The 22639-nt window shown below is 35.7% G+C and overlaps 4 protein-coding genes across 6 annotated transcripts; 1 reads left to right on the plus strand and 3 right to left on the minus strand.

Annotated features, from left to right (window-relative positions):
* Positions 1-1748: 1748 nt before the first annotated feature.
* LOC121250743 lies at positions 1749-7212 on the minus strand. Of its 3 annotated transcripts, XM_041149943.1 has the most exons (12): positions 6963-7212; positions 6029-6120; positions 5665-5857; positions 5461-5546; positions 4883-4967; positions 4351-4429; positions 4030-4160; positions 3804-3890; positions 3565-3677; positions 3189-3319; positions 2546-2659; positions 1749-2220 (listed from the first exon to the last, which is right to left on the minus strand). In XM_041149943.1, the coding sequence occupies exons 3-11, from the start codon at positions 5815-5817 to the stop codon at positions 2547-2549; spliced, it is 978 nt and encodes a 325-aa protein (XP_041005877.1). In that variant the 5' UTR covers positions 5818-5857; positions 6029-6120; positions 6963-7212; the 3' UTR covers positions 1749-2220; position 2546. The 3 variants fall into 3 exon arrangements, with proteins under 3 accessions (XP_041005877.1, XP_041005876.1, XP_041005875.1); XM_041149942.1 differs by lacking the exon at positions 6029-6120 and having other exon boundaries at positions 1749-2204; XM_041149941.1 differs by lacking the exon at positions 6029-6120.
* A 2869-nt stretch (positions 7213-10081) lies between these two features.
* LOC121248475 (transcription factor bHLH75-like) lies at positions 10082-11995 on the minus strand. The gene is made up of 6 exons (XM_041146949.1): positions 11526-11995; positions 11322-11438; positions 11177-11242; positions 11002-11070; positions 10809-10883; positions 10082-10488 (listed from the first exon to the last, which is right to left on the minus strand). Exons 1-6 carry the CDS (start codon positions 11904-11906, stop codon positions 10396-10398), a joined length of 801 nt encoding a protein of 266 aa, XP_041002883.1. The 5' UTR covers positions 11907-11995; the 3' UTR covers positions 10082-10395.
* A 1818-nt stretch (positions 11996-13813) lies between these two features.
* LOC121249341 (40S ribosomal protein S7-like) lies at positions 13814-16015 on the plus strand. The gene is made up of 6 exons (XM_041148050.1): positions 13814-13948; positions 14691-14775; positions 14864-14937; positions 15019-15142; positions 15438-15620; positions 15734-16015. The coding sequence occupies exons 2-6, from the start codon at positions 14701-14703 to the stop codon at positions 15851-15853; spliced, it is 576 nt and encodes a 191-aa protein (XP_041003984.1). The 5' UTR covers positions 13814-13948; positions 14691-14700; the 3' UTR covers positions 15854-16015.
* Positions 16016-16392: 377 nt separating this feature from the next.
* Positions 16393-21356, minus strand: LOC121249340 (mannose-6-phosphate isomerase 1-like). The gene is made up of 5 exons (XM_041148049.1): positions 20777-21356; positions 20414-20581; positions 18766-18978; positions 17299-17565; positions 16393-16898 (listed from the first exon to the last, which is right to left on the minus strand). Exons 1-5 carry the CDS (start codon positions 21104-21106, stop codon positions 16581-16583), a joined length of 1296 nt encoding a protein of 431 aa, XP_041003983.1. The 5' UTR covers positions 21107-21356; the 3' UTR covers positions 16393-16580.
* Positions 21357-22639: the final 1283 nt, after the last annotated feature.

The following is a 22639-nucleotide window of genomic DNA, read 5'->3' on the forward strand; positions in this document are numbered from 1 at the left end:
TTTCATTTTTAGTTAAACATGTTGATATCATACATTTGAGTAATATATACACAAATACTATTACTCTTGGAAATATGAATAGACTCAAACAAGACAAATGCAAGTCCAAAAGAAAGCGACCTAAACACCAAGTCACCCAATGTGTTGGACTTTTGATCAATTGGGGGAGGCTATAAGATTTGAATGAGTCGATTTTATATTTATTTACGATTTTATTATATATATATATATATATATATATATATATATATGAATTAGGGGCCATTTGGCCCGTCTTTTATGGCCCCAATGGGAGAAATGAATTTCCTTCGAATGATCGGAAAAAATAAATACTCGTACAAAGAAATAGAAACATTGGATGGGGTGTTTCAAAATCTTAAGAAATAGGAAAAAGTTATTATATATGTAAGTCAGTGTATAAATCTTGTTGCTGACATGACAAAACTTGACTTCTAAAAAAAAAAAAAAAAAATGTTATTTCTTTTACAAATTAAATCTTTATCACGTCAACCAAAAAACAACTATTTGTAAACAGGTATAGATATTTGACAGAATTGCAAGAGATGAGTTAGACGCGGCCCACCAATAAACGCAACCCATAGACCCATTACGCCTCAATTTGATCCAAAAAGAGAAAACCTCATCAAGAATCATAGGAATCTTGATTCGAGATTGGAACTTTCAGATCACTATTGGATCCATGAATTCGCCCGTCAGGACCATCAGCCAATTCGAAGAAAGTCCAGTATGTTCTACCTAGACCTATTGAGCATCGTTTTTTTCAAAGAAAATCCGGTAGGCTACTGCATGCACAAATAGTAGACCTGGTGATGGGGCAAGTCTGATGGGTTAAGACCAATTACCCTTTGGTTGAATTACTCGGCCACAATAAAGAAACATTCGGTTTGAGCACTCTCAGGTCACTCCCATGTTTCTCAAAACCTATTTACTTTATCAAATGCCTATCAGTTCTAATTTATGCTTCTCGTGATTTTCCTCTAAAACAAACAGTTCACAAGTGACATTTCTCAAGATAGGATAGGAATCGGGACACCTTTTAGCGACGGACCATGTCACATGCAAATTTCATGGTACAGGGCTAGATTTACTTCTCTATTCTATGTACACAATCGAGTTTTAGGTCCCATTTGGTTTCACAGATAGTCTCAATCTATCTCATTCCATCTCATCTCAATATTCAAACACCATTCAAATACAAACACTTTTCAGTTTCAAATTTTCAAAATTTTCATCTAATCATTAAAACTTTCTCAAACTTAAAAAAAAAAAAAAAATTCAACATTTTCAAATCCTAAAACAAAAACAATATTAAAAAATTATATTCTAACAATATTTTAACTTTATAATATTTTTATTCAACTCTCTCATTTTCCAAAACTCTATAAAACATCTTAACTCAAACAATTTCATTACTATTCATAAACTATCTCACTACTATTCACATATTTCTCATCTCATCTCATCTCATATCATCTGTATAACCAAATGGGCCGTTCCAACAGAGTCAAACTTCCAAAATCTGGAGTTATAACTAGGGGTACAATGGTAAGATAAAATCAGGGAATTGATTGAGGCACGGGCAAAAGCATGAACAGTGAGAAAGGGCTTGTTCCGTGTTTCCTTCAGTGTTTTCGCCGGTGCAATTAGCACCACTCATAAAATAATAATGTTTGGCAAGAGTGAAAACATAGCACTATATATCAATAGCACTTTACTGCTGGGTATACTGGAAGAAATAACAAGAAATGTACATTGGCTAACAAGAAATCCATGAGTTAATGAGGTAGCACATTCAAGAAGAGTGCATTGATTCGCAAGAAAGTCACAAGGGATTATTATGAACATGTGAGATAGCATTAATATCCAACAATTTGAATGCCCTTTACTTCAATGAATTGTAGGAGAAAGGATTATCTCGCCCATCACAGATTAGTGCAGGTGTATTCTTTCAGCAGACAAGTGTAATTTTAACCATCGAAACTGTAAGGAGCAATGACAAAAAGCAATTGATACGACCGCCAATCCCCCAAAATGCCAGATACACATCCAAACCACGAACAATAAGCATGTGTGTATCCTAGCAGTTCAAAACCAAGTATTTACCTTGGAGTTCCCTAAGACTGATGCATGATATATTTTCTCCTTCCTGCTAATCGAAGTCTGGATATAAAGAACCAACGTATCTGCAAGACAACAGAACTGCTCTGGATATAAATAAATACTATAATTGACAACTGCACGAAAGAGTTGAGGGTTGTCAAAGATGAGAAATCAATGCATGTTGTTTCTATACAGTTTACACCACTTTCACGGAATTTGAGACGGTGTGATGTGTAATTCCTTGTTCCATTTGAAATCTCTCCGTTTACCTATTTCTGAACCCTTTCTTGAAAAGGTTTATATCATAAATCAAATTTAATGCTAAAAGCAGCTGCTTCCCACATTGTTAGTTTTCTAGCAATAAACAACTGATATAAACTACTGCATAGAAACTAAAAGTCTGAAAATGAATAAGAAACATACTTTCAAGTTGGAAGTGAAGACATTTGGATTTGATCACCTAACACCTCATTCGATAGATCAGAATCTTGAAAAGAATCTTTCCTTGTACGATCTAAAGAAGTTGCCTCATATATCCCTGCAAATTCATTCACGTGTACACATAAGGGATGTGAAAGTAGTTATCAAAAATAAAAGAGGAGCACAAGTACCAAGCTTTGCGCCACACACTCATGTACCAGGCCTAATGCCCTTGTTATCCAGGACTCTTCTTCTAGCCTGCCTCATTAGATTTTTTTAAGGAGGAAACGACCAGCTTTTGTATACACTTAAATGTGAAAATAGGAGATCTCACTAAAGAAGATTTTTCACCAATTCCTTTCTTGCAGAAAGTGTGTGTGTTTGACTGATTTTCTATTAAAATAAATAAATGAAGATTAAATGAATAAACAAGTCCAGCACCAATAAATGAATTACTTCCTCCTATGGCTATAAGCTACTAGAATACACACTATAAAGATCATATCAACAGTGTTTCCAATCTGACCCCCCCCCCCCCCCCCAAAAAAAAAAAAAAAAAACCACCAAAAGAGACACCTTGCCGTGGCAGTGAATCATTGAGTTCAGTAAAATTGCATGGAAACATAAAAATAACTTTCTATACATACCAAAGCCTAATATTAAGCAGCAAACTAGGAAGCCAGGTAGAGAGAAGTCCATGTTGTACACAATCTCCATGACGATGATGCATCCTCCGGCTACCATTAAATGCCTCGGAGAAGAAAAAACCATGTGTAATCTAGAAACATATGAGTTATCCAATCATTTTGTCAGCCCCCTAGGTATATTCTATAATCATGAGATCTTTTGAAATTGAAAATACTTAAAATAGAAGAACTTGTAGCAAAATGTGCACAAAGGGCATCAGATTACTCTTTATATACATGCATGCAATTGTTATGCATGTGGTCTGTGTGTGTGGGGGGAGAGAGAGAGAGAGAGAGAGAGAGAGAGCAGCAATAAGGAGATTATCATGTAAGGTACCTTTCTTCTGCAATACTGTCAACATAGAATATCATCATAACTCCAAAGAGAATGGTGCTCAGAAATGCCCAAGCAGAGAATGGCAACTCCACACCGGTATCAGAAGGTGATCCCTAAGTGTTTCAACAAAAAGCCCAAAGAGGGAGAGGGTGGGTCAGAAAATGTACCATTAAGAAGGGATTATTTTCTTTCAGGAACATGTATCATTAAACCTATGTCTGAAAGGTTCTGAGACTTACTATGATCATGTCCCACATGGCCACAGGAAACAGAAAGCATGTTGCAGAAGCAATAGTTATGGCATGGAGCCGTCTTTTAAGTTGATTCTGAAATCAGAAAATGGTTAGAATCTGATATTGTTGTGGATATCAGGGAGCTTACATCAATTATGAAAGGGGAAAAATGTACTTGAAATAAATGGGTGAAAAGAGAATGCACAATATGCATTTAGCTGAAGACCAGCACCTTGAGAGACACACGCCGTGCAATCACCCTTCTCAGTGCTGATAAGATTCCAGCAAAAAGGGGAACTATCATTTCTTTCATACCCAACACTTGCTCTATCTGAACCTCAGTTTCAGTGCCATCTTTTGATGGTAATTCCAGGTTAAGCTCACAATAAAACAAAGTGGCAAATAAAGTTGCAAATATGCTTAGTTTTACAATGACAAAGGACAGCATTGAAAGGAATGGGGAAACTATAAACAAAAAATGCTAAAATATGAAGAAAAAAAATTAGCTAGAAACAATTTAAGATTAAGAGAAGTTTAATGTGAAAGAGGATATCGAATGGAGAATATGTTGCCATGGCCCACCCCTGAGATAGTAAGTAGAAGGATGCCAACATTGCAATAAGACCACCTACCTGGTAAAAGATGAGGAAACGTCTGAGTATTTATTTTTCTGATAAGTGGAAAAGAATAGTGTTTATTTTTTTGACAAGTAGAAATGATATCTATCTATTGATAAAAACTAACGGAAAAGTTATCCCATTAGTTTATTCCTTATAAAAAAAATTTCTTCCTATTAAATCATTTTCATTGACCAACACATCTACAAGTCTACTATAATACCTCACCAACATTAGATATGTCTATAAAAGCAAAACTCTTGCATTCATGTTAAGCAATGGATGAAAACAGAAAAAATGACTAGCGACTCCTAAAGAGAGTGAATTGGCCTCTCACGAGAGAAACATGTCAGACAAAACCAAAGCTTACATGCTCTAAGATTATGATCTTTAACTGATAAGATGAGCATTATTCATACATCATACGCCCTAAAATCAATGACAACCAAGCATATTAGAGAGAGCTACCTTCTTCCAAACACGGCCCCTCCGTCCATATAACACTGCAGACAATACTCCAAGAACAGCACCAGAATACTCTGCCAATATAGCTCTAGCACATATAAAAGCTAACGAATGTTAACTACTGACAAATAGAGACTATGAAGAAAAAGGACACATTATAAAAATTCCAAGGAAAAGATGAGCTATACAGTATTTTAGATCAAGTGATGTAAGAAGAAGCAAATATCAAATTCTCCACACAAATAAAAATTAGGAAAGGGGATCTAGACATAATCCACGGGAAAAAGCAAGGTAAAGAGCATATGCTCATAATTTTAAAGTTAAAGCTCCTTGGGTCTTTACCATCTAGAATGGTTTGCAAAAGCCACCCAAGTTTCTCGAGTTCTTAATAAAAACACTCTGAATAGAGGATAGCAAAATAATAAAAATTATAACATTTTTTACTGATGGAAAAATACAAAATTGCAATTTAGGCATAAGCTCAAGCAACCTTATACAATTATTTTCTTATATATAGACTCTAATGTAGAATGGTGCAAAAGTACTCAATTGAAATCTTTTTCAAGCATTAGAAAACCTACCTCACTGGTCCACATGATTTGAGGCCTTTTCCCCACATGATGAAGTACAAAGCTGTTATTCCACCATTTATTATAGAAGGTACAACCTAAAAAGTGAATGGAACCGTGTAAGAAAAATAACAGCAATGATATGAGTAAATTTCCTGATGACTTTATCATGGAGTTTACAATGATAGGGATTTTTATTTTATTTTTTAATTTAACCTGTTGATTTGAGAGTGGCCTGCCCTTCCAAGGCTTTTGAAGTATTAAAAAAAGGATGGATGCTGGCACCAGACAACAGAAGAAAAAAAGTATGACTGGAGCTCCCGTTTGAGTCAAATAGTGGTACATGGAGTACACTGACCATATTCTCATGAAGTTACCAATAAGGTGGATTATCTGCAAAGGGGTGTGCCTACCAGAACACAAGATCATTGGTATAACTAGTTTCAATAATCACAAAGAAGCCAGGAGGAAACATGCTAAGAATATTATTTTTTTAGAAAAGAAAAGTAAGCTAATTGTCTTCCTTTTACATATCACTTTTCTGAATTTTTTTTTTTTGGGTAATGGTAAGCGGATTCGCTTCTGGGATGATCTTTGGCCGTGTCACTCTCCTCAAAGATGCACGCCATAATATATCAATTCACAAGGTTCTCGTGACCTCCAAGTGATAGACTACATTTAATATGGAGAAAAAAAGGAGCTAACTATTAAATTGGTGCATGGAACTTAAATGAATCAAATGGCATAGGGGGGTTTTCCTTTGTTAGAAATCCACAGAAAACATTCCGGATTTTCCATTCCAAAAAATGCAATATTAGGAGCTTTCTATGATTCCGTCACATTGTTGCATCCTATGATAATTGTAGAGGATATTCATGAAGAATGTATTCAACAATAAATGTGACGTAAAACAAAAAATAACTATATAAAAAACACTTGCATTGCATCAAATCAAATCCATTAGAATAATAGCATCACAGCTAAAAAATAAATGGCAGGCCAATCCAGAAGACCAGTAACTAAAACTCATCAGCGCCTTAACCAAAACTCAAACAAACATTCGCATACCAAAATCTCACACCAAACTGGAGTGCTCGTCAAATTACCAATAAGCGAACATAGCCCAACATGACAGTTTCGCTAAGCATCAATTACACATGTACTTAATTTACATATTCAGTTGCTTATTTCAATTCTTTTATTAATTTATATTTGCAGACCGGGAAAAAAACACTGAGGTGAGAAGAAAAAGTACAGAAATTCTATGTCATATATAGTAATACTTTTCAATTCTAAAATTTCCGGAAATCCCAACAGAACTCCAAGAATCAACTAAAATGAAAAAAACCCCCCCTTCTACGAACGCATTAGCGAAATGTAATGGTGCACTGTACCAGGCTGTATCAATCCATATAATACTTCCCGAGAATGAGAAAACAGAAATTTCTTTGTTTTTCATTTTCCGTTCCTGAGGTTTCTCTGGAACCAAAGAGAGAGGAGTTAGGGTTCCTTACCTGAAATGGGGAGAACCCCGATCTTCAGAGACTTGCCTTGGAGACATCATTTTCTTCTTGGAACGAATTGTTATGCAAAAGAGTGGATCCAATATAATTCAAGAACAACCAAATAAAAGCTTAATCACCGATTGATTGAGTGTTTTAAGTGCTTAATCTTCTGCTTTGGCGTTCTCCAAAACCAAGTTGAATCTCTCACAAACAACGAGCAGAAGAATCAAAGAAATTTTCTCTCCATCCTTTGTTTTCTGAACTCTTACGATCTAACAGTGATTTCTTGGATAGTCCAATTAGAGACGGGCCTCTTCGTTACATCTGGGCCCCGAGCCTAGAATAGTCAGTTTTAGAACTGTTTCCTTGTACTTCCGGGCCAGGTCTAGCCCAAAGATTTTTTTTTTTTCTCCCAATTTTTGGAGTTTAATTAGGTTTCTAGCTTTGTATTTTCTGATTTTAATCCCTTTCTTTTGTCTTGCTTTTAAGTCCTTCAGTCCATGTGCTAATGGTAGTTTTTTAACCCCAACAAAATTATATAAGAGGGATCAATGGTAAGTTTCAATGGCAAAACTTTCATACTTTACACTCGACTAATTGGGACTTTTTTTAAAAAAGAGTTCGGATTAGTGTCTGATAAATTTCTCACATCCTGATTATGTCTTTTTACAAATGCGAACAAATAAGACTGATTGTAATAAATAAATAAGTAGATCTCATCCTTTTACATTTAACATCAAACATCCTGCAAAAAAAAATTATTGAATACAAGTACAACAACTCTTGTGCAAAATTTGTATTCATCAAGGTCATTAAAAAAAAAAAAAAACCGAAACAAAGAAAATTAAGGTGTTATGAACTGTTACAGATACAAAGAGATTACATAAAATAAACCTATAAATTGATTTAGGTTTATGGAATCTGTTAAATCTATTTTATAATAAAAATAATTTTATAATCTGACGTACCATATCAAACTACATCAGTAGTTTGTAGGTTTACTTTTATGTAATCATTTTGTGACATATATATATATATATATAGAGAGAGAGAGAGAGAGAGAGAGAGAGAGAGAGAGAGAGGGGGGGGGGGGGGGGGGGGGGGGGGTTTGGGTGGGTTTACAGACACACTAACCAACCTGAAAGACATAAGGCTTCATTGAATGGATATTGTGTACAAGTAGAGACACATTTTCCCCTAGGAGTCACTTCTGTGTCCGTTTGTTTTAGTAGATGCTCGACTGACCGAGGGTCTTCAAATTGATACAGAGACAAAATAAGTCAATTCTGGTCTTATACTGACATGGGGCTCTTATTTTCTTTACCTTTAGATACTCTGGCATGTATCTGCAGGCTTCCTTTTTCATTATCAATGCCAGAGGTGACATGAAAGTTATCCACTTCCTGATCATCAACACCATTACATACATCATTATCTAACTTTTTCAATAATGATTTAATTTCCAATCACTTGAATGCAAATGTTCTTACTTCTTAGCACAGAACCTTAGTACCTGTTCTCTTTGTCAGTGTACATGCACTAACAAAATCCCAAGTGAGAAAATGGTTAAAAAAGAGTCAAAGAAAAGCATACAACTTTAGACAGCAGAATGCTTTTAAAGGTTCATTAGCCTTTTTATTCGAGAAATCTCAGAACCCACACTCTCAGTACTGTCCCATCCTCTTGTGAGCATGGTATGGCCCACTCAAGCTGTCCTCTCTCAAACCCATATCTTCGAATGCAATGCATCTGCTTTAATCTGTTTCCAATATTATGAGAGAATATTAGTTATTATCAATCACTGTACATACTGTTGAATTTGCAAATTCATAGGTTTCCATGATTTGTTATCCTTGTATTTAGAACCATAAGTTTTTGTTTATCCATTTGTTTGTGGGACACCTTGCTGATCCTGTTAGTGTTTGTATTCATTTATCATCGTCGTCGAATGTCCGGTTGTCCTCCGGATGTAGTCTGCATTCCCATCTGATAGATACTAAGTCATTGTTATGCAAAATAGTACTACAGGCCAATTTAATTATTTGACAAATAGATACTTCTAAGTTTGTACAGATGGAAAATGAACTGCATTTCTGGATGCTCCTATGATTTTGACATTATCACACCTTTTTTTCCTATCTTTTTTCGTCAAGGGACATCCTGACACCTTTATGACGAAGCAATTGAAAGGTGTTGCTTCTTCCATCGATCGAAAGATATTATTTGCAAAACTCAAATCACATCCAAAAGCAAAAAGGATAGGGAAAAAAAATAAGAAAACATTTACAAAATGACTCTTTTTAAGTGAATTTCACTGGCCACTTGCCATATTATCGATGCTTCATGGTTTTAAAACCAAGTGTGTTGGTTGTCATAGATGTTTACTCATTGGCCATTGGTTCAGATCAACGCTTGTAATGAATAGGCCAATTTTATTTATGCAAGGGATGAATTTACCGGCATTCATTCACCTGGCTCTTGTTAGAAAATAAGAACAGTAAATAGAGATTGCAGATGATATACAGTGAGAAGATTGTTAATCTGTCTCTTAGACAAATATTGCCTTTCACTCGAATTGAATTTTGCAAAAGAGAATCTGGCAAGTCTATTCTCAAGATACAACATTGTTTATATAGTGTGCAGATTACAAATTCTGAACACTAAACCTTAGAACGAATAGATGCAATAGCAGCAATTGCAATGTTTCAATTTGAATTTAAATGAAACAGTTACTATTTGAAAATGTGTAAAAATAATTGTAATTGACAGTTAACAATAACTGAAAAAAAAGATGAAAAAACACATCATTTCTTTTAATCTATGCGTCGTGCGCGTGCTTGTAGTCAATGCTCCGCATTGGCGGACACAACTATTGTGTGTCTACCCTTCTGTTTTATTTTATCTATAGTGAAACTCATTCACTTATAAACTAACTTTTTCTTATCTTTTCAACGTGGGATATTTGAAATAATCTAACAGCTCTGCATATGCCTGAAGTACATTCGTCTTTATAATTACGTCCTTAATGATCATGAAGGGAAAATATCCAATATTATATAATAAATAACTGGCACGTAATTTTGTTGACAATCTCATGATACGATTTACAATCAATAATTCCAACCCAATTCGTTGTTAATTGCTCTTGCTGATGTGGCAACAGTGATACGTAGGATGCTACAAACCACAATTTACTTTTGGACATTGGTCAAAGATATTCTGCACTTAAAATTCACGAGAGAGAGAGAAAGAGAGAGAGAGAGAGAGAGAGAGATTACAGAATTTTGTAGTTTTGTTCTTAGTCATACGTGAAGTAATGCAAATAGCAATGGCAATATGTTTGCCTAGTACTTGGAAAGAGATTCGATCTGTGGGAGATGGGGATAGGGGAGCATATACATGTGCTTGCAGAAACTGTGGGGAGTAGGGGCCAAAAATTCAGTCAAACTGGCCATGTCGAGTGGAAGAGGGTTTGCTCTCCATATTGTTCCCTCTCCCAGTTTTCCATCTCGTGTACCTCGTGTGAGTTTGTCCCCTGCACAATTAAGCATTAAGCAGCACCAATCTTAGAGGCACACTGACACAATTGTACATAAAAAAACGTACTTTAAGATTAATTTACATGCCTTCACATATGCCCAGTAAGCCCTTTGGCTGTTCTAATATGATATGATCAGAACAGCTTTGATTGTTCTGAGACTCCACTTTTGAGTTGGGTTAGATGTTCTTATCCAACACTCTTTATATGTTCTTCCCCAAACAAAATAGCACCCTTATCTTGTCTCAACTTTAAATGAATCTGTTGAATAAAAACTAGAAAACTAAACTCCAATAATTGTTTGATCAAGTACTTACCTTCGCTTTTTCCGCGGCTTCTGTGTACCAGATCAAGTCATGAGTGCATGCAGCTGTAAGCTCCGTGGAGAGAAACTGAATTTCAGGAAGAAGATCAGAGAAACAAGAACCTTTTAATTGCTAGTGCTTTAGATTTCAAGATGACAGCATCATCGTGTTTACACCTTGGTTTGTTTATTAATTTCCAACTCACCTCAACCTGATTCTTCAGTGAATGGACATAATTGATAATTTCATCCAACATCGCTGCCATTCCCATTGTCTGTGAATTTCAGGGTCATATTACAGAACATATACACTTAAGCATACAAACAATTAATGCAAGCTTGAACGCACATATACACATAAAAATAACAAAAAGAATCTACCTTGCGGCATCCAGGAACTAGGTCTTGCAAGCATCTCAACTTGTAATTGATCTTTTGCCTTCTCACCTGATCCAAATAAATGGTATTGCATTTCAACTTCTCATGGATTTTGCAAATACATACGATCAATAACATACAAATATACCCTTTCTGCTAAACTGTGACTATCAGTAGCTTGGCCTCTTTTTGCTCTAACATGAATGACTTCCTCTTGTTTTTCCTCTTCATTCTCACTGCTCTTTTTCTTCCCTTTCCCTATGCTCTGCAAACATCGATTTATGAGTTATAAACTCAACTCTGCCATAGACAAAGTTCAAACAAAGACAATCAAATAAAGAATGAAACTCACATTCTTTGTTGCAGAACTATAATTATCTTTCAACTGATTTCTAGAAGCTGCAGAAGGAAGGCTTTCTGAGCTGCTTGTTGATAGCTCCAGTACTTTTCTCTTCTTGCTTTCATGGAAAACGTCATTTGTTGAGCTTGAGGTATGAAGGCTTGGCAATTCATTTTGGCAGTTGAGGTGTGAAGTAGCAGAAAGGCTATGAGCCATGCCGGCCTGATATTCAGGTTGCTGGTATCCTAAGAAATTATCCAGAGTGAAGTTTGTAATCTCGAAATTCTCCATAATGCTTGCATTTGGATCCGCAAACTGACTTATAATTTCTATAGCTGTATTTATATCTGAGAAAGGTATCGAGGGTTTAAAACATTGTTCAAACCCAGTCATGACTGCAGCTCAAACCATGGAAACTCCCAGGGGCCTCAATGCTAGTTAGATTGTAGAGGCTTCCAGTGTACATTTTATAGATAAAGGTTCATTACATATGGTGTTGAAATGTCTAATTTGGGTCTTGGATATTGCCATGTGGGTATCAGTGTAATTATGTTTTCCTTTACACTTAAGTAAGAGAGAAAAAGCATATGGAAGTTTCAAGTGGCAGTTTCATTTTCTGAAGTCGATATCCTCTGGTTGCCTGGTAGGGTCCTGGCTAAGAGATATACATGTATCCACTAATCTACTAAAAAATGATAAAAAGTGATTTTCTTCTTCTTCTTCTTCTTGATCTTGATCATTTTTTTTATTTTATTTTTGCCAAAGGCACATGATAAAGTATGGAAAAGAATGAAGGAAGATAAGAAAATATCCATGGGCTTTTCTTCTTTTGCTTCCCTTTTTAATTTTATCAGTTTTTTATTTTTGTCTTCTTTTTCTAGGGACTAATTCCGATCTAACTAGGCATGTGACAAATATACAAGAAAGAACGAATATAGAGAACCTAATAATCAGTAGTCGGCTTGATCTTTTGCTCAACCCTTTGGCCACATATTGATGATCTTGATAATCAGTCATCAGCTTGAAGATCCGGGTCTGTAAGAAATTTCCTGGTGCTAAACTCTTCAGATTTTTTTTTTTTTTTTTGGATAAGTATCTTTGGATGTTCACTTCATGCTGGTTTTATGGAAAATGTACCAAAAGAAATAAATATTTTAATTAAATTCACTAGTTTTTGTTATTTTAAAGCTTTGAATTACTGGTAATTTCAAGTGTTGTCGTGGCTTCAATTTGATCGTTGACTTCATATCTATCTCCATTTTAATGGAAAGCTAAAATCAGAGCTGTTTGCAAGTGGGAACACGTATGGGGAGGAAATATCCCAAGCTCAACACTAATTTTGCTACAAGTATGAGTTTTGGCTTACTTCCTTGAGTAGCTCAAGTCTAGGTCAACACAAGCCTAGTTTGTTTTTTACCATTCTTTTCAACTCATTCTATCTCATCTCATCTAATTTAATCTTTATAACTTTTTAAAATTTTCATATAAAATAAAATAAACAAGTCAATATTTTCAAATTCTAAAATAAAAATAATATTAAAAAATATATTATAATAATATTTTATTCAACTTTTAATTTTAATCTCAATTTATATCATCTTATTTCCGAAAGCAAACGAGACTAGAATTGCAAGACTAAAATGTATCGCATTCTTTTTCAAGTGTCCTTCCTGTTAAATAAGAATTTATACTTGCAAATAGAAGATTTAATTCTTTTGCAAATCTCTGCCGTATCGTTGACATGAAAGATATGAGCGGTAATTTTTTCTCTAAACAGCGTCAAAGATAATTTTATCTTATAAATATAATCTTCCTTCTACGTAATAACGTGTGTAGATTAATGCATGCACGTGTGTCTAAGGAATCCATGGCCCAACGGAATGCCTTCAATATAAGAGTGGCTATTGAACAACATACTATGACGAAGTTGGGCACTGCTCGAGGTATGATTTTTTTTTTTTTTGGACAGGACATTCCTTCGAATTCATTCTTAAAGAATAAATCTCGATTTAGTATACCGTATTCTCAAAAATATTAATTTCATCGGGAGGTATGATCTCAAAAAATTATTTACACCTGTAAAATATCGAATCTCGGACCTTGAGGGCTCGAGGTATGATTTAACAGAAACTTTATTTAAATCCATATATAGGTAAAAAAAAAAATGCCTATCTTATCTTTTAGGCCCAAAATGAAAAACGAAAGAATACAAGATCCAGGCGTTTAGGACCCATACTGTAAATGGGCCTGACTCATAAAAGCTAGCACATGCACTCAATGAATCTCAACCGTCCAATACTAGGGCATTTTATTTTAGCTTCTCCATATAAAACCCAGTAATCCCTTCACTCGCCTTACACCGCCCCCAATCTCCCTCAAGGCTGAAGCGTAGGGTTTTTCCTCCCGAGAGCAGCAGATCTTAATCCGCCTCGGTGGTACGTATCAGCAATACCGAATTGGTTTTTTTTTAAATTCTCGTAGTGTGGCCCTAAATCTGAGATTCAAGCCTTTACTTCTGTCTGTGTTTGTTTACGCCGAAAACTGATGGAAATAAAACTATAAAGCAGTTACTATGGATGAATAGCCGTATACTTAGTGATGATATTTTTTAAGACGTCTTTTTCAAGGCCAGAATATACTTCGATTTGTTTTGGCTCTTGATAAAGAAAATACTTCATTTCTCCTGTAGAAGTCGATGATGTATAAGCTAGTATTTGCTTATTAAAGGTAACAGGCTAATGTTTGACACAATAAGTACGCAGTTTATGGCTAAATATTTCTATACTCTGTTTGGCAGTAGGATGCCAATGGCGTGGTGATTAGAGTAGATAAACACATATTGCCTTAGTTTATTATTCAGTGCTTGCACTCTGGAGTTAGGGATCCTTATGAAATTATCAATTATGTGCCAAGGAGCATCTTTTGGATGTCTATTTCATGGGAAGAAACTGTAGATTTTCTTTCAGTTGTGGTTTTATAATCTACATATCGGACAAGGCTACAATGGATACACCCTTTTTGGAAGGACACTAGAGTGTTAGTGGGGGCATGGTCAGCTGGGAAAAAAGCTCAAACTGGATAGCGATATCTCTATTCTAGTGTTTCGTTTTTTCTTGGTATATTAATGGCAATATCCCTTGATTAACATAAATTTTATAAATCTTGTTCATTGATCAGATCTGTCAATATGTTCTCCTCAAGGAAGAAAATCCACAAAGACAGAGATGTTGAGCCCACTGAATTTGAGGATACAGTTGCACAGGTCAGTTAGTGTGCTGCTTTCTAATCATGTGTTATTTAATTTCTGCCGTCTGCAATGTACTAAATTCGTATGCTTTATTCGTATGCAGTACCTATTTGATTTGGAGAATACCAATCAGGAGCTAAAAAGTGACTTGAAAGATCTCTACATTAATTCAGCAGTGTATGCTTTCTGACTGGTTTGAATTTTTTAGGGATTTGTAAATTTTTGTTTCTAATTATGATAGCATATTTAATTTTACAGTCAAATGGACATTTCTGGAAATCGCAAGGCTGTGGTTATCCACGTACCTTACAGATTACGGAAGGCATTCGGCAAGATTCATCTTCGTCTTGTTAGGGAGCTGGAGAAGAAATTCAGTGGCAAGGTAATATCTGAAGTTTAACTTTATACTCAAAATGATAACATTATTTTCAGCAATTTTGGGACCTTCTTTGCAAGTTAGGCTCTGTGATACTGTCATTGTCTTTAAAAGTGATAAAATAGTGTGGTATGCAATGCGGCGTGCTTAGCAATTTGCTGAGGATTGTTTTTCTTTGGTTTCTGAGCTTTGAACTACCAGTCATCCTAAATGTGGTGTTATTTGCAATGTTGCTGTTATTTAGTATGTGAATCTAAGGCTTCAGAGTGACATGTTAATCTTTTGCTGCTACATTTGCCAGGATGTTGTTGTGATTGCCACCCGCAGGATTGTACGACCACCAAAGAAAGGTTCTGCTGCTCAGAGGCCTCGCTCCCGCACACTAACATCTGTCCATGATGCTATGTTAGAGGACATTGTGCATCCTGCTGAGATTGTTGGGAAACGCATCAGATACCGAATTGATGGTTCCAAAGTAATCAAGGTAAATGCAAATTTTGTTGAACATTGGATTGGATGATGACAACTAAAATCTGATGCATTTGCCTTTAACTTCATACCATTTTCGTATTCATTGATGTCTGTTGTATGTATCAGGTATTTTTGGACCCCAAGGAGAGGAACAACACGGAGTATAAACTGGAGACGTTTTCTGGTGTTTACAAGAAGCTGACTGGGAAAGATGTATCATTTGAATACCCGATAGCTGAGGCCTGAACTGGCTAAAATATAAATTGGCTTTTGTGTTCGGAAACTGTTATGGTATTTTAGGTTTATTTAATTGCATTGAATGAAATTCTGTTTAAAAATTTTGACACTGAAAAGAGGTTTTATGTCTTTTTTGGGACCAATGAAGACTCATTTCAAATTATTTTTCAAGTTGTGCGTAATTTCTATTTTCTTGGGCTGAGCTTGTAGAACTTGATGGATATACAAGTTCAATTTTTTTGAAATACAGTTTGTCTGACGTTATCTAGTTTTGTCATTGGAGGTAGTTGTTCTGCACAGTTGCACAGTGTTAGTAATGTGGCTGTGTCGCATGCAATATATTGTAGCATTGAAGAAACGCCATTGGATTGGTTCTGATGAAAACCTGAGACTTGTCTCGGGAGTATGGAAATCGGTTGGCGGTGGAAGGTTGGCTGGATTGGGTACGTAGTAAAGAGGTTAGCTGTTCTACTGGGGCCCTGCTAAACACAAGATATGCCACTAGTATGGAAAGAGGTTTGAGCGAAGAACGTAAATCAAGTTGCGTATTACCACCAAAATAATACGATTCTTATTTCTATTGTTTTTACTACGTGGAATTGGGCATACATCAAAATACAAGTGATTATTACAAAAAGGCTTCTACAAGCAACGGGTAGTGCGCAGCATCTAGACACATGCGGCACATCAGTTATTTACTCGGACCTAAACCAGAAAGGTGCTCTTGTATTATAATTCACGAGGCTTGAAAGAACCTGCTATTCACTCCTGCTCTATACAACTGTAATTCTGATGCGCTTGTAATGCTAATCTCTGTGTTAGCAGGTGCAAAAAGAACATCTCCTTCAGTAATTACATCTCCTTTGGATGATCCCGCATGGATCGTTCCCTCCCCAACCATGACCATAAAAATGGAAGGGCCTGGAACTGCAGGAAAAACTGTTGATGCCCCACGGGGAAGAATGCAACGGTCAACCTCAAATTCGTCAAAAGGTGGCAGGTACCTCATCACATATGAGTTCAAAGGAACTCCTTTCAGGATTTCAGGCATACCCTGCAGCAGAGACAAATATCAATATTTTATTCATATTAACTTTGCCATACCATGTAGTCATTTCACCCAATGGGCACTGAAAATCTCTTTCTGGTGGACGAATAATGAAGTAACATCAAGGAAATACCAGCAAGAGTATATGTTAATGCAGCACCTGAAGTTACATACAAATTAATATGTTTATCCACAGGCAGTTCTATCAGACCATATATTGCCATTAATTGATTCCACACTATTCAATAACAGAGAATTTGATGGATAGATTTGAGATGAGGGTTGAAGTAAACCCATAAAATATCCCACTTGGAGGTTGATCACATTGCCAAAGGAAATATGGATTTCCTAAAAAGCAAATACAACACCCAACCAAAACTTGATCATCCTTGAACAGATTCATTACCTGCTTGTATGTGAGCATGGAACAAAGAGTTTCCACGTCTCGGTATTTGGGAGTGAGTCCAGCTCGCACAACATTGTCTGAAGTTGCCATGCATTCGACACACTCACCACTTAAATATGCATGAGGTTCATTCGCCCCAAGATACAATGCTTCACCGGGATTAAGCTTCACATGATTGAAAAAGAATGCTGATATGACACCAACATCGGCTGGATATTGCTTTTCTAGCTGTAACACCAGTAGTTCCTTATCTGTTAATTGCCTTACCTGATGCAAGGCATAAAGAGAGGTCATATTAGTTATCAGAGCATGAGAGGTAAGCCAAAAGCAAGATCTCAAAGAAGTTGCTCATCCATAAAAAATGCAAACGACCCTATCATCCTCCTCTGAGTATATGTGTGTGTGTGTGTGTGTGTGTGTGTGTGTGTGTGTGTATATATATATATATAAAATCAACATCATTGATATAGCTGGTGCATGCACTTATTCATCTTTTTTTTTTTTTTTGGGCAGAAACCATCTTTTGATATATATACACTGTTAAATTTCATGTTTTCTCTATCATTGTAATGCTCATAGATATAAAGTCTATAAGAGACCATATGTCATCACATAAAGAGAATTGAAATTTGAAGTTTATGTTGGAAACGATAAGAAAGAAGAAAAAGTAAAGCAAAAAGGAAATCAATCACACACGACACAAGATTTAATTGGTTTGACAACGTTCCTATGTCCATAGAGTTGCAGAGGATTTTATTATGATGAAAGTCGAATACACTGTGCGGCAATGCAGTAACGGCCGTACAAAAGTACAATTTATATGTGGTGAAACCCTACTTAGGGTAATTAGCGTGTAAACCCTAATTAGGGGTCAAGTCAAACTAGTTCAAGAGCTAAACCTGGTCAAGCCTCATTGAAAATTGTGGCTATCAGCCCAAGCTTCATTGAAAACCTACCAAAAACCCACAACAAATCCTTGTCGGGTCAGGTCATAAAATCGGGCAGCCACAAAAATAAACTAGGCTCCGCACAAACAAGCTCAACAGTTTATTTATAAAAAGCAACTTAAGTTTAAGAATTTTAGAAATAATTGGGAGTTTTGCCCATGTGGGAGAAGAAAGGAATACCTAAAGTGTAGTTGACGTTAACCTAACTGAGGGTTCAGAAAAATGCATAGCCCACAGAAAGAAATAGGCATGGAGGGTACATAAATATAGCTTAATTTTCCATTGTTACTGCCTCATCTCTACGCATACACACACTATTTTGATTAAGGAAGCTAACTGTGCCAACCCTCTACAGTCATTTTGGGTTTGTAACAAATCGAACAAGACGAAAGTTTTGATCACAAACATCAAGAGGTTAAGCATAACTCTAAAAAAATATCCTACAGGCTAAGAGCCACAAATCCTACTAGTAAAAATACAAACAATGGGGAATAAGTAATGAGTGAAATTTTCAACTGACCTGACTTTCCTTGTGCAAGCGACTTTTTATCTTGGATATCACTTCTGTTATCATCTCTTTACTAGCCAACATGAGTTGGGTGAAAGTTGACCGCAGAACAGATTTTACTTTTTCTTCCCCGTCTTGGTCATTGAGATGCAAGATTTGGTTCACATCTGCACTGCTAACCAGTTCTACAATCTCAGGAACATTAAGAAGCACGCCCTTAAGCTCCTGGAAAGAAAATAGCAGGTTGTTCCATGTTTTAGCTCAGACAAGAATTACCAAATCTTATACTACCCCAATCATATGATACACTTCATATGTCCATAAATGAAGATTCACTTAATCAAAAATTGCAAAATTAGCAGCAGCAAGGAAAGGGGGGGGGGGGGGGGGGGGGGGGGGGAGGGAGAGAGAGAGAGAGAGAGATAGAGAGAGAGAGGGGTGGAATATTGCATACCCTTTACCCTGTGCATGATCACTTCTTCTGGTTCATAGTACATGGTTAGGAGGTGGATCCTTTCCACTGTCTATTAAGAGAATACATCTAAGAAGAGTATATAAGGGTATACAACCAATAATAATAAGAATGGTCACGGCCCATGGCACAATTGAATGCGTGCAATGATTTTGACTGCACATGATCACTTGAAAAGAAAGGAATGCATTTAAAATATCCAGTTTGTTAGAACTTTCAGTGAATAGAACTCCACACTACCTCAATTTATGTATTCATGAGCTCCTACCTAGGGTTCTTTGATGTTGAACGCTATGAAACATAAGAAACTAACACTAGTCTCAGACATGTCGAACCAGCTACAGCAAGAGGGCACTGACACAGATCAACCAGAAAAAAAATAAGTGAAACAAAGCCAGTGTCCAAATCAGGGTATGGGTTGGGAGGCCCATAACAACATCACTGACAATCTTACTTATCAAAACACATACACTTCACTAACAATCCTCAGGTAGCAGAAACCAGATTCCAGCAATGATGGGAAGATATTATTCTTTTCCTAATTTCCCCCTATCAAAAACGATCTGCAATTCCATCTCCTGGTAAACTGTGGTTAGATTGGAGCAAAGCTGGCTGATGATTAGGGATCAATCTTGCAAGATGAAGTGCCACACTAGATCTAGAAGGGAACTACTAAAAATTCGATAATTCCCCAAGAATATCAACACTGAAATTGACAAAATTTGTCATGTTACCATTGCCTATTGACTTGTTCAAGAATTAAATGGAAGCTCTCATGGTTATGAATTCGTCATCTAATTGGGAGAAAATAAAATTAGTGAGATTCTCACAAACATGAAAGTAAAAAATTAAAAATGAGTTTAGATAATACAAAAGGGTGCCTAATAGATTTTTTTAGAATTTTAATTCGATAAAAAAAAGGCCCAGACTTGTCCATTTTGAAAGCAACCCATTACGGTCACGCGTCTCTATAAGGGTCAAATGGCGTACACCATCTATTCCAATTCTTTTTTCAATTTCAAAACTTGCTTTTATCATCCTAGAATGCTCCACAAAGACAATTCTAAGCAAACCATTTTCATATCATTATCAAGACTCAGACTTGTGATTGGATCCACAAAACCAGACAACAAAGAAATAGCAGAAAAAAATTCACCATGTACAGAGCAAACTCAGAGTTCAGAATACCTCAAGACTGATAAACCCACAGAGGGCCTCAAACTCCGTTACTGCCAAAGCCATCTCGGGCTTGTGATTATCGTCCTTATACATATCCGGCCGCGCCTTATGCAATGCCCTCGCTAACTCTTTATGGGGATGAGCCTGTATGGACAACGCTTTTGCCACTGAAAGTACCTAAATTAAACCAAAGAGTCACCATTTGAAACCTTACACAACTTTTTGCAGAACAACATAAATTCACTTGAAACCGATGAATAAAAAGATAGAAATCTCAAATACCAGTCAAAGAAATAAGAATTGTGTTACAAGAGAATTAATAGAAACAAACACATAGGAGTGTATATTTTATATTTGAACAACAAGGTCTACCTTGAACAAGAAAGGAAGATCAGAACCCCACTCGTCCAAAACCTTATCACCAAGCACGTCGCGGTTGTCCGAAATCCAGGACTTCAAGCTCACACCCGGCAAGCCAATTTCGCCTGCGGTCGGGACCACGAAGGAGGGCCCGGACTCGTGGGTGCCCATCCAAAATTCGGCGTAGGGCTCGTCGGGTTGGATCTCGGACCCTGAATTGAGGGCGAAGAGGCGGGCGACACCGGAGTTATTACCCCGGCGGCCCCAGTCATAGGACTTGACGGAGCATCGCAGCCTATGGAGCTTCCTCTCCTGGAGGAAGGACGAAGGCTGGGAATCCATTGGATGATAATAGTAAGTGAAAGCGCCTTGAATTTATAAGCAGAAGAAGAAAAGGAGCTGTGGGAATATGCTCGCCCTGAAGAAAAATATATTGCGGGGGGGGCAGGGGGGATAGTCGATGCTTTTTGAAGCACCACGAGAGAGGGAAATAACTTTGCAGAGAGAACGAAAGAGACGCAGAGTAAAGACGAAGTTTGAGAGAGAGAGAGAGAGAGAGAGGGAGACAGCATGCGTGCAGTCTGTCAGCCGTACCGTATAGTTATCTCGATTACCGGAAGAAATAACCTTCCCATCAGCCTACTGTTCACTGCAGCGGTTACACACGTTACGAAACTCACGTTTTGGGTTAAAAAAAAAAAAAAAAGATCACGTATAGTGTGTAAAGAGGACAATGCTACAGTAGACTGTTGTATAGTTTAATTTTTTTATTCTTTTTAAAATAATTAAATTAGTCTATTCATTATTTATATACTATATATTTAATATGAGAAAAAAATTAAAATAATCACATAAAAGATAATGTGTGATGTATGAGATTTATAAGTAGAATTTTTTGAAAGTTTTTATAAGAAATTAATTTTCGTCAAATGAACCATCGAATTTTCAAAAAAAAAAAATTGAGTAAATAAATATCACCATATAAATAAAGGAACTTGTGTGGCCAATTTTAGTCTCTAATTAATAATTCAAACATGTTTCTCGGATCATAACTGGTTTTCTTTCATATAATGTAAAAAAAACTCAGATTTTCTAAAATTATTAGTTTTTTATTTAAATATGTTAACATGTTTCCTATTGAAATAAACAGCACCTTTTTGTTTTATAAATCAATTAAATTATGTGAGAATAAATAAATTGTGTCATGTTACAAGACACTCTCAATCCCATGTGAAGGAACTTCGTGACACGTTGATAAGCTAAATGAAAATTTTAAAAGATGTAATACGACAATACAAATAACAAAAAATATAGATATACAATTTTTTTTTTTTTACAATGATTTATACAACTATCTTTAAATTATAAATATTATTGTAAAAGAAGTTAAGAAAGTAACATCATTTTACATTATCCTTCTTTTAAAATATAGTTATAAAAAATATTATTAAAATAATTATGCGTGTATCGTTATTATGTCTATAATCATAAAAAAATAATTATTTTGACTATCTAAGATATTTAAAGATTGAGCAAAATCTTCTTATCGTTTTGAATCATATTTTAACCGAAATATGAAGTGCAAAAGTTAAAATCAAGTTACAAAACTATATGCTATTAATTTTTTCCTGTAATTGTCTTGGCACAACTGAATTCAACGTGGTTAGATTTGAAAAAAAAAAAAAGAATTGTTATAATTATAAAGAAATTATAAAAAAATAAATTCATAAACTACCGTAATTTTATAAGATTTGTTAAACTTAAGTCATAATAAAAATAATTTTATAATATAATATATTATAGTTAAACTTACTTCATAATAAAAATAATTTTATAATATAATATATTATATTAAATTACGTTAATTTATAAATT

Source organism: Juglans microcarpa x Juglans regia, chromosome 2D (genome assembly GCF_004785595.1).
Source record: "Juglans microcarpa x Juglans regia isolate MS1-56 chromosome 2D, Jm3101_v1.0, whole genome shotgun sequence".
NCBI classification, from domain to species: domain Eukaryota; kingdom Viridiplantae; phylum Streptophyta; class Magnoliopsida; order Fagales; family Juglandaceae; genus Juglans; species Juglans microcarpa x Juglans regia.

What these genes read in the sequence shown, in the direction of transcription:
- LOC121250743 (XM_041149942.1), bottom strand. Translation starts at nt 7,012, where the DNA reads ATGATGTCTCCAAGGCAAGTCTCTGAAGATCGGGGTTCTCCCCATTTC. An exon ending in CGGGGTTCTCCCCATTTCAG is followed by an intron (nt 5,858 to 6,962) that starts GTAAGGAACCCT and finishes GTGTTCTGGTAG; the next exon opens with GCACACCCCTTTGCAGATAA. An exon ending in GGCCACTCTCAAATCAACAG is followed by an intron (nt 5,547 to 5,664) that starts GTTAAATTAAAA and finishes TTCACTTTTTAG; the next exon opens with GTTGTACCTTCTATAATAAA.
- LOC121248475 (XM_041146949.1), bottom strand. Translation starts at nt 11,906, where the DNA reads ATGACTGGGTTTGAACAATGTTTTAAACCCTCGATACCTTTCTCAGAT. An exon ending in ATAGTTCTGCAACAAAGAAT is followed by an intron (nt 11,439 to 11,525) that starts GTGAGTTTCATT and finishes CGATGTTTGCAG; the next exon opens with AGCATAGGGAAAGGGAAGAA. An exon ending in GTCACAGTTTAGCAGAAAGG is followed by an intron (nt 11,243 to 11,321) that starts GTATATTTGTAT and finishes TATTTGGATCAG; the next exon opens with GTGAGAAGGCAAAAGATCAA.
- LOC121249341 (XM_041148050.1), top strand. Translation starts at nt 14,701, where the DNA reads ATGTTCTCCTCAAGGAAGAAAATCCACAAAGACAGAGATGTTGAGCCC. An exon ending in TTGAGGATACAGTTGCACAG is followed by an intron (nt 14,776 to 14,863) that starts GTCAGTTAGTGT and finishes ATTCGTATGCAG; the next exon opens with TACCTATTTGATTTGGAGAA. An exon ending in ATGGTTCCAAAGTAATCAAG is followed by an intron (nt 15,621 to 15,733) that starts GTAAATGCAAAT and finishes TGTATGTATCAG; the next exon opens with GTATTTTTGGACCCCAAGGA.
- LOC121249340 (XM_041148049.1), bottom strand. Translation starts at nt 21,106, where the DNA reads ATGGATTCCCAGCCTTCGTCCTTCCTCCAGGAGAGGAAGCTCCATAGG. An exon ending in ATCTTCCTTTCTTGTTCAAG is followed by an intron (nt 20,582 to 20,776) that starts GTAGACCTTGTT and finishes GGTTTAATTTAG; the next exon opens with GTACTTTCAGTGGCAAAAGC. An exon ending in GTGGGTTTATCAGTCTTGAG is followed by an intron (nt 18,979 to 20,413) that starts GTATTCTGAACT and finishes TTTTCTTTCCAG; the next exon opens with GAGCTTAAGGGCGTGCTTCT.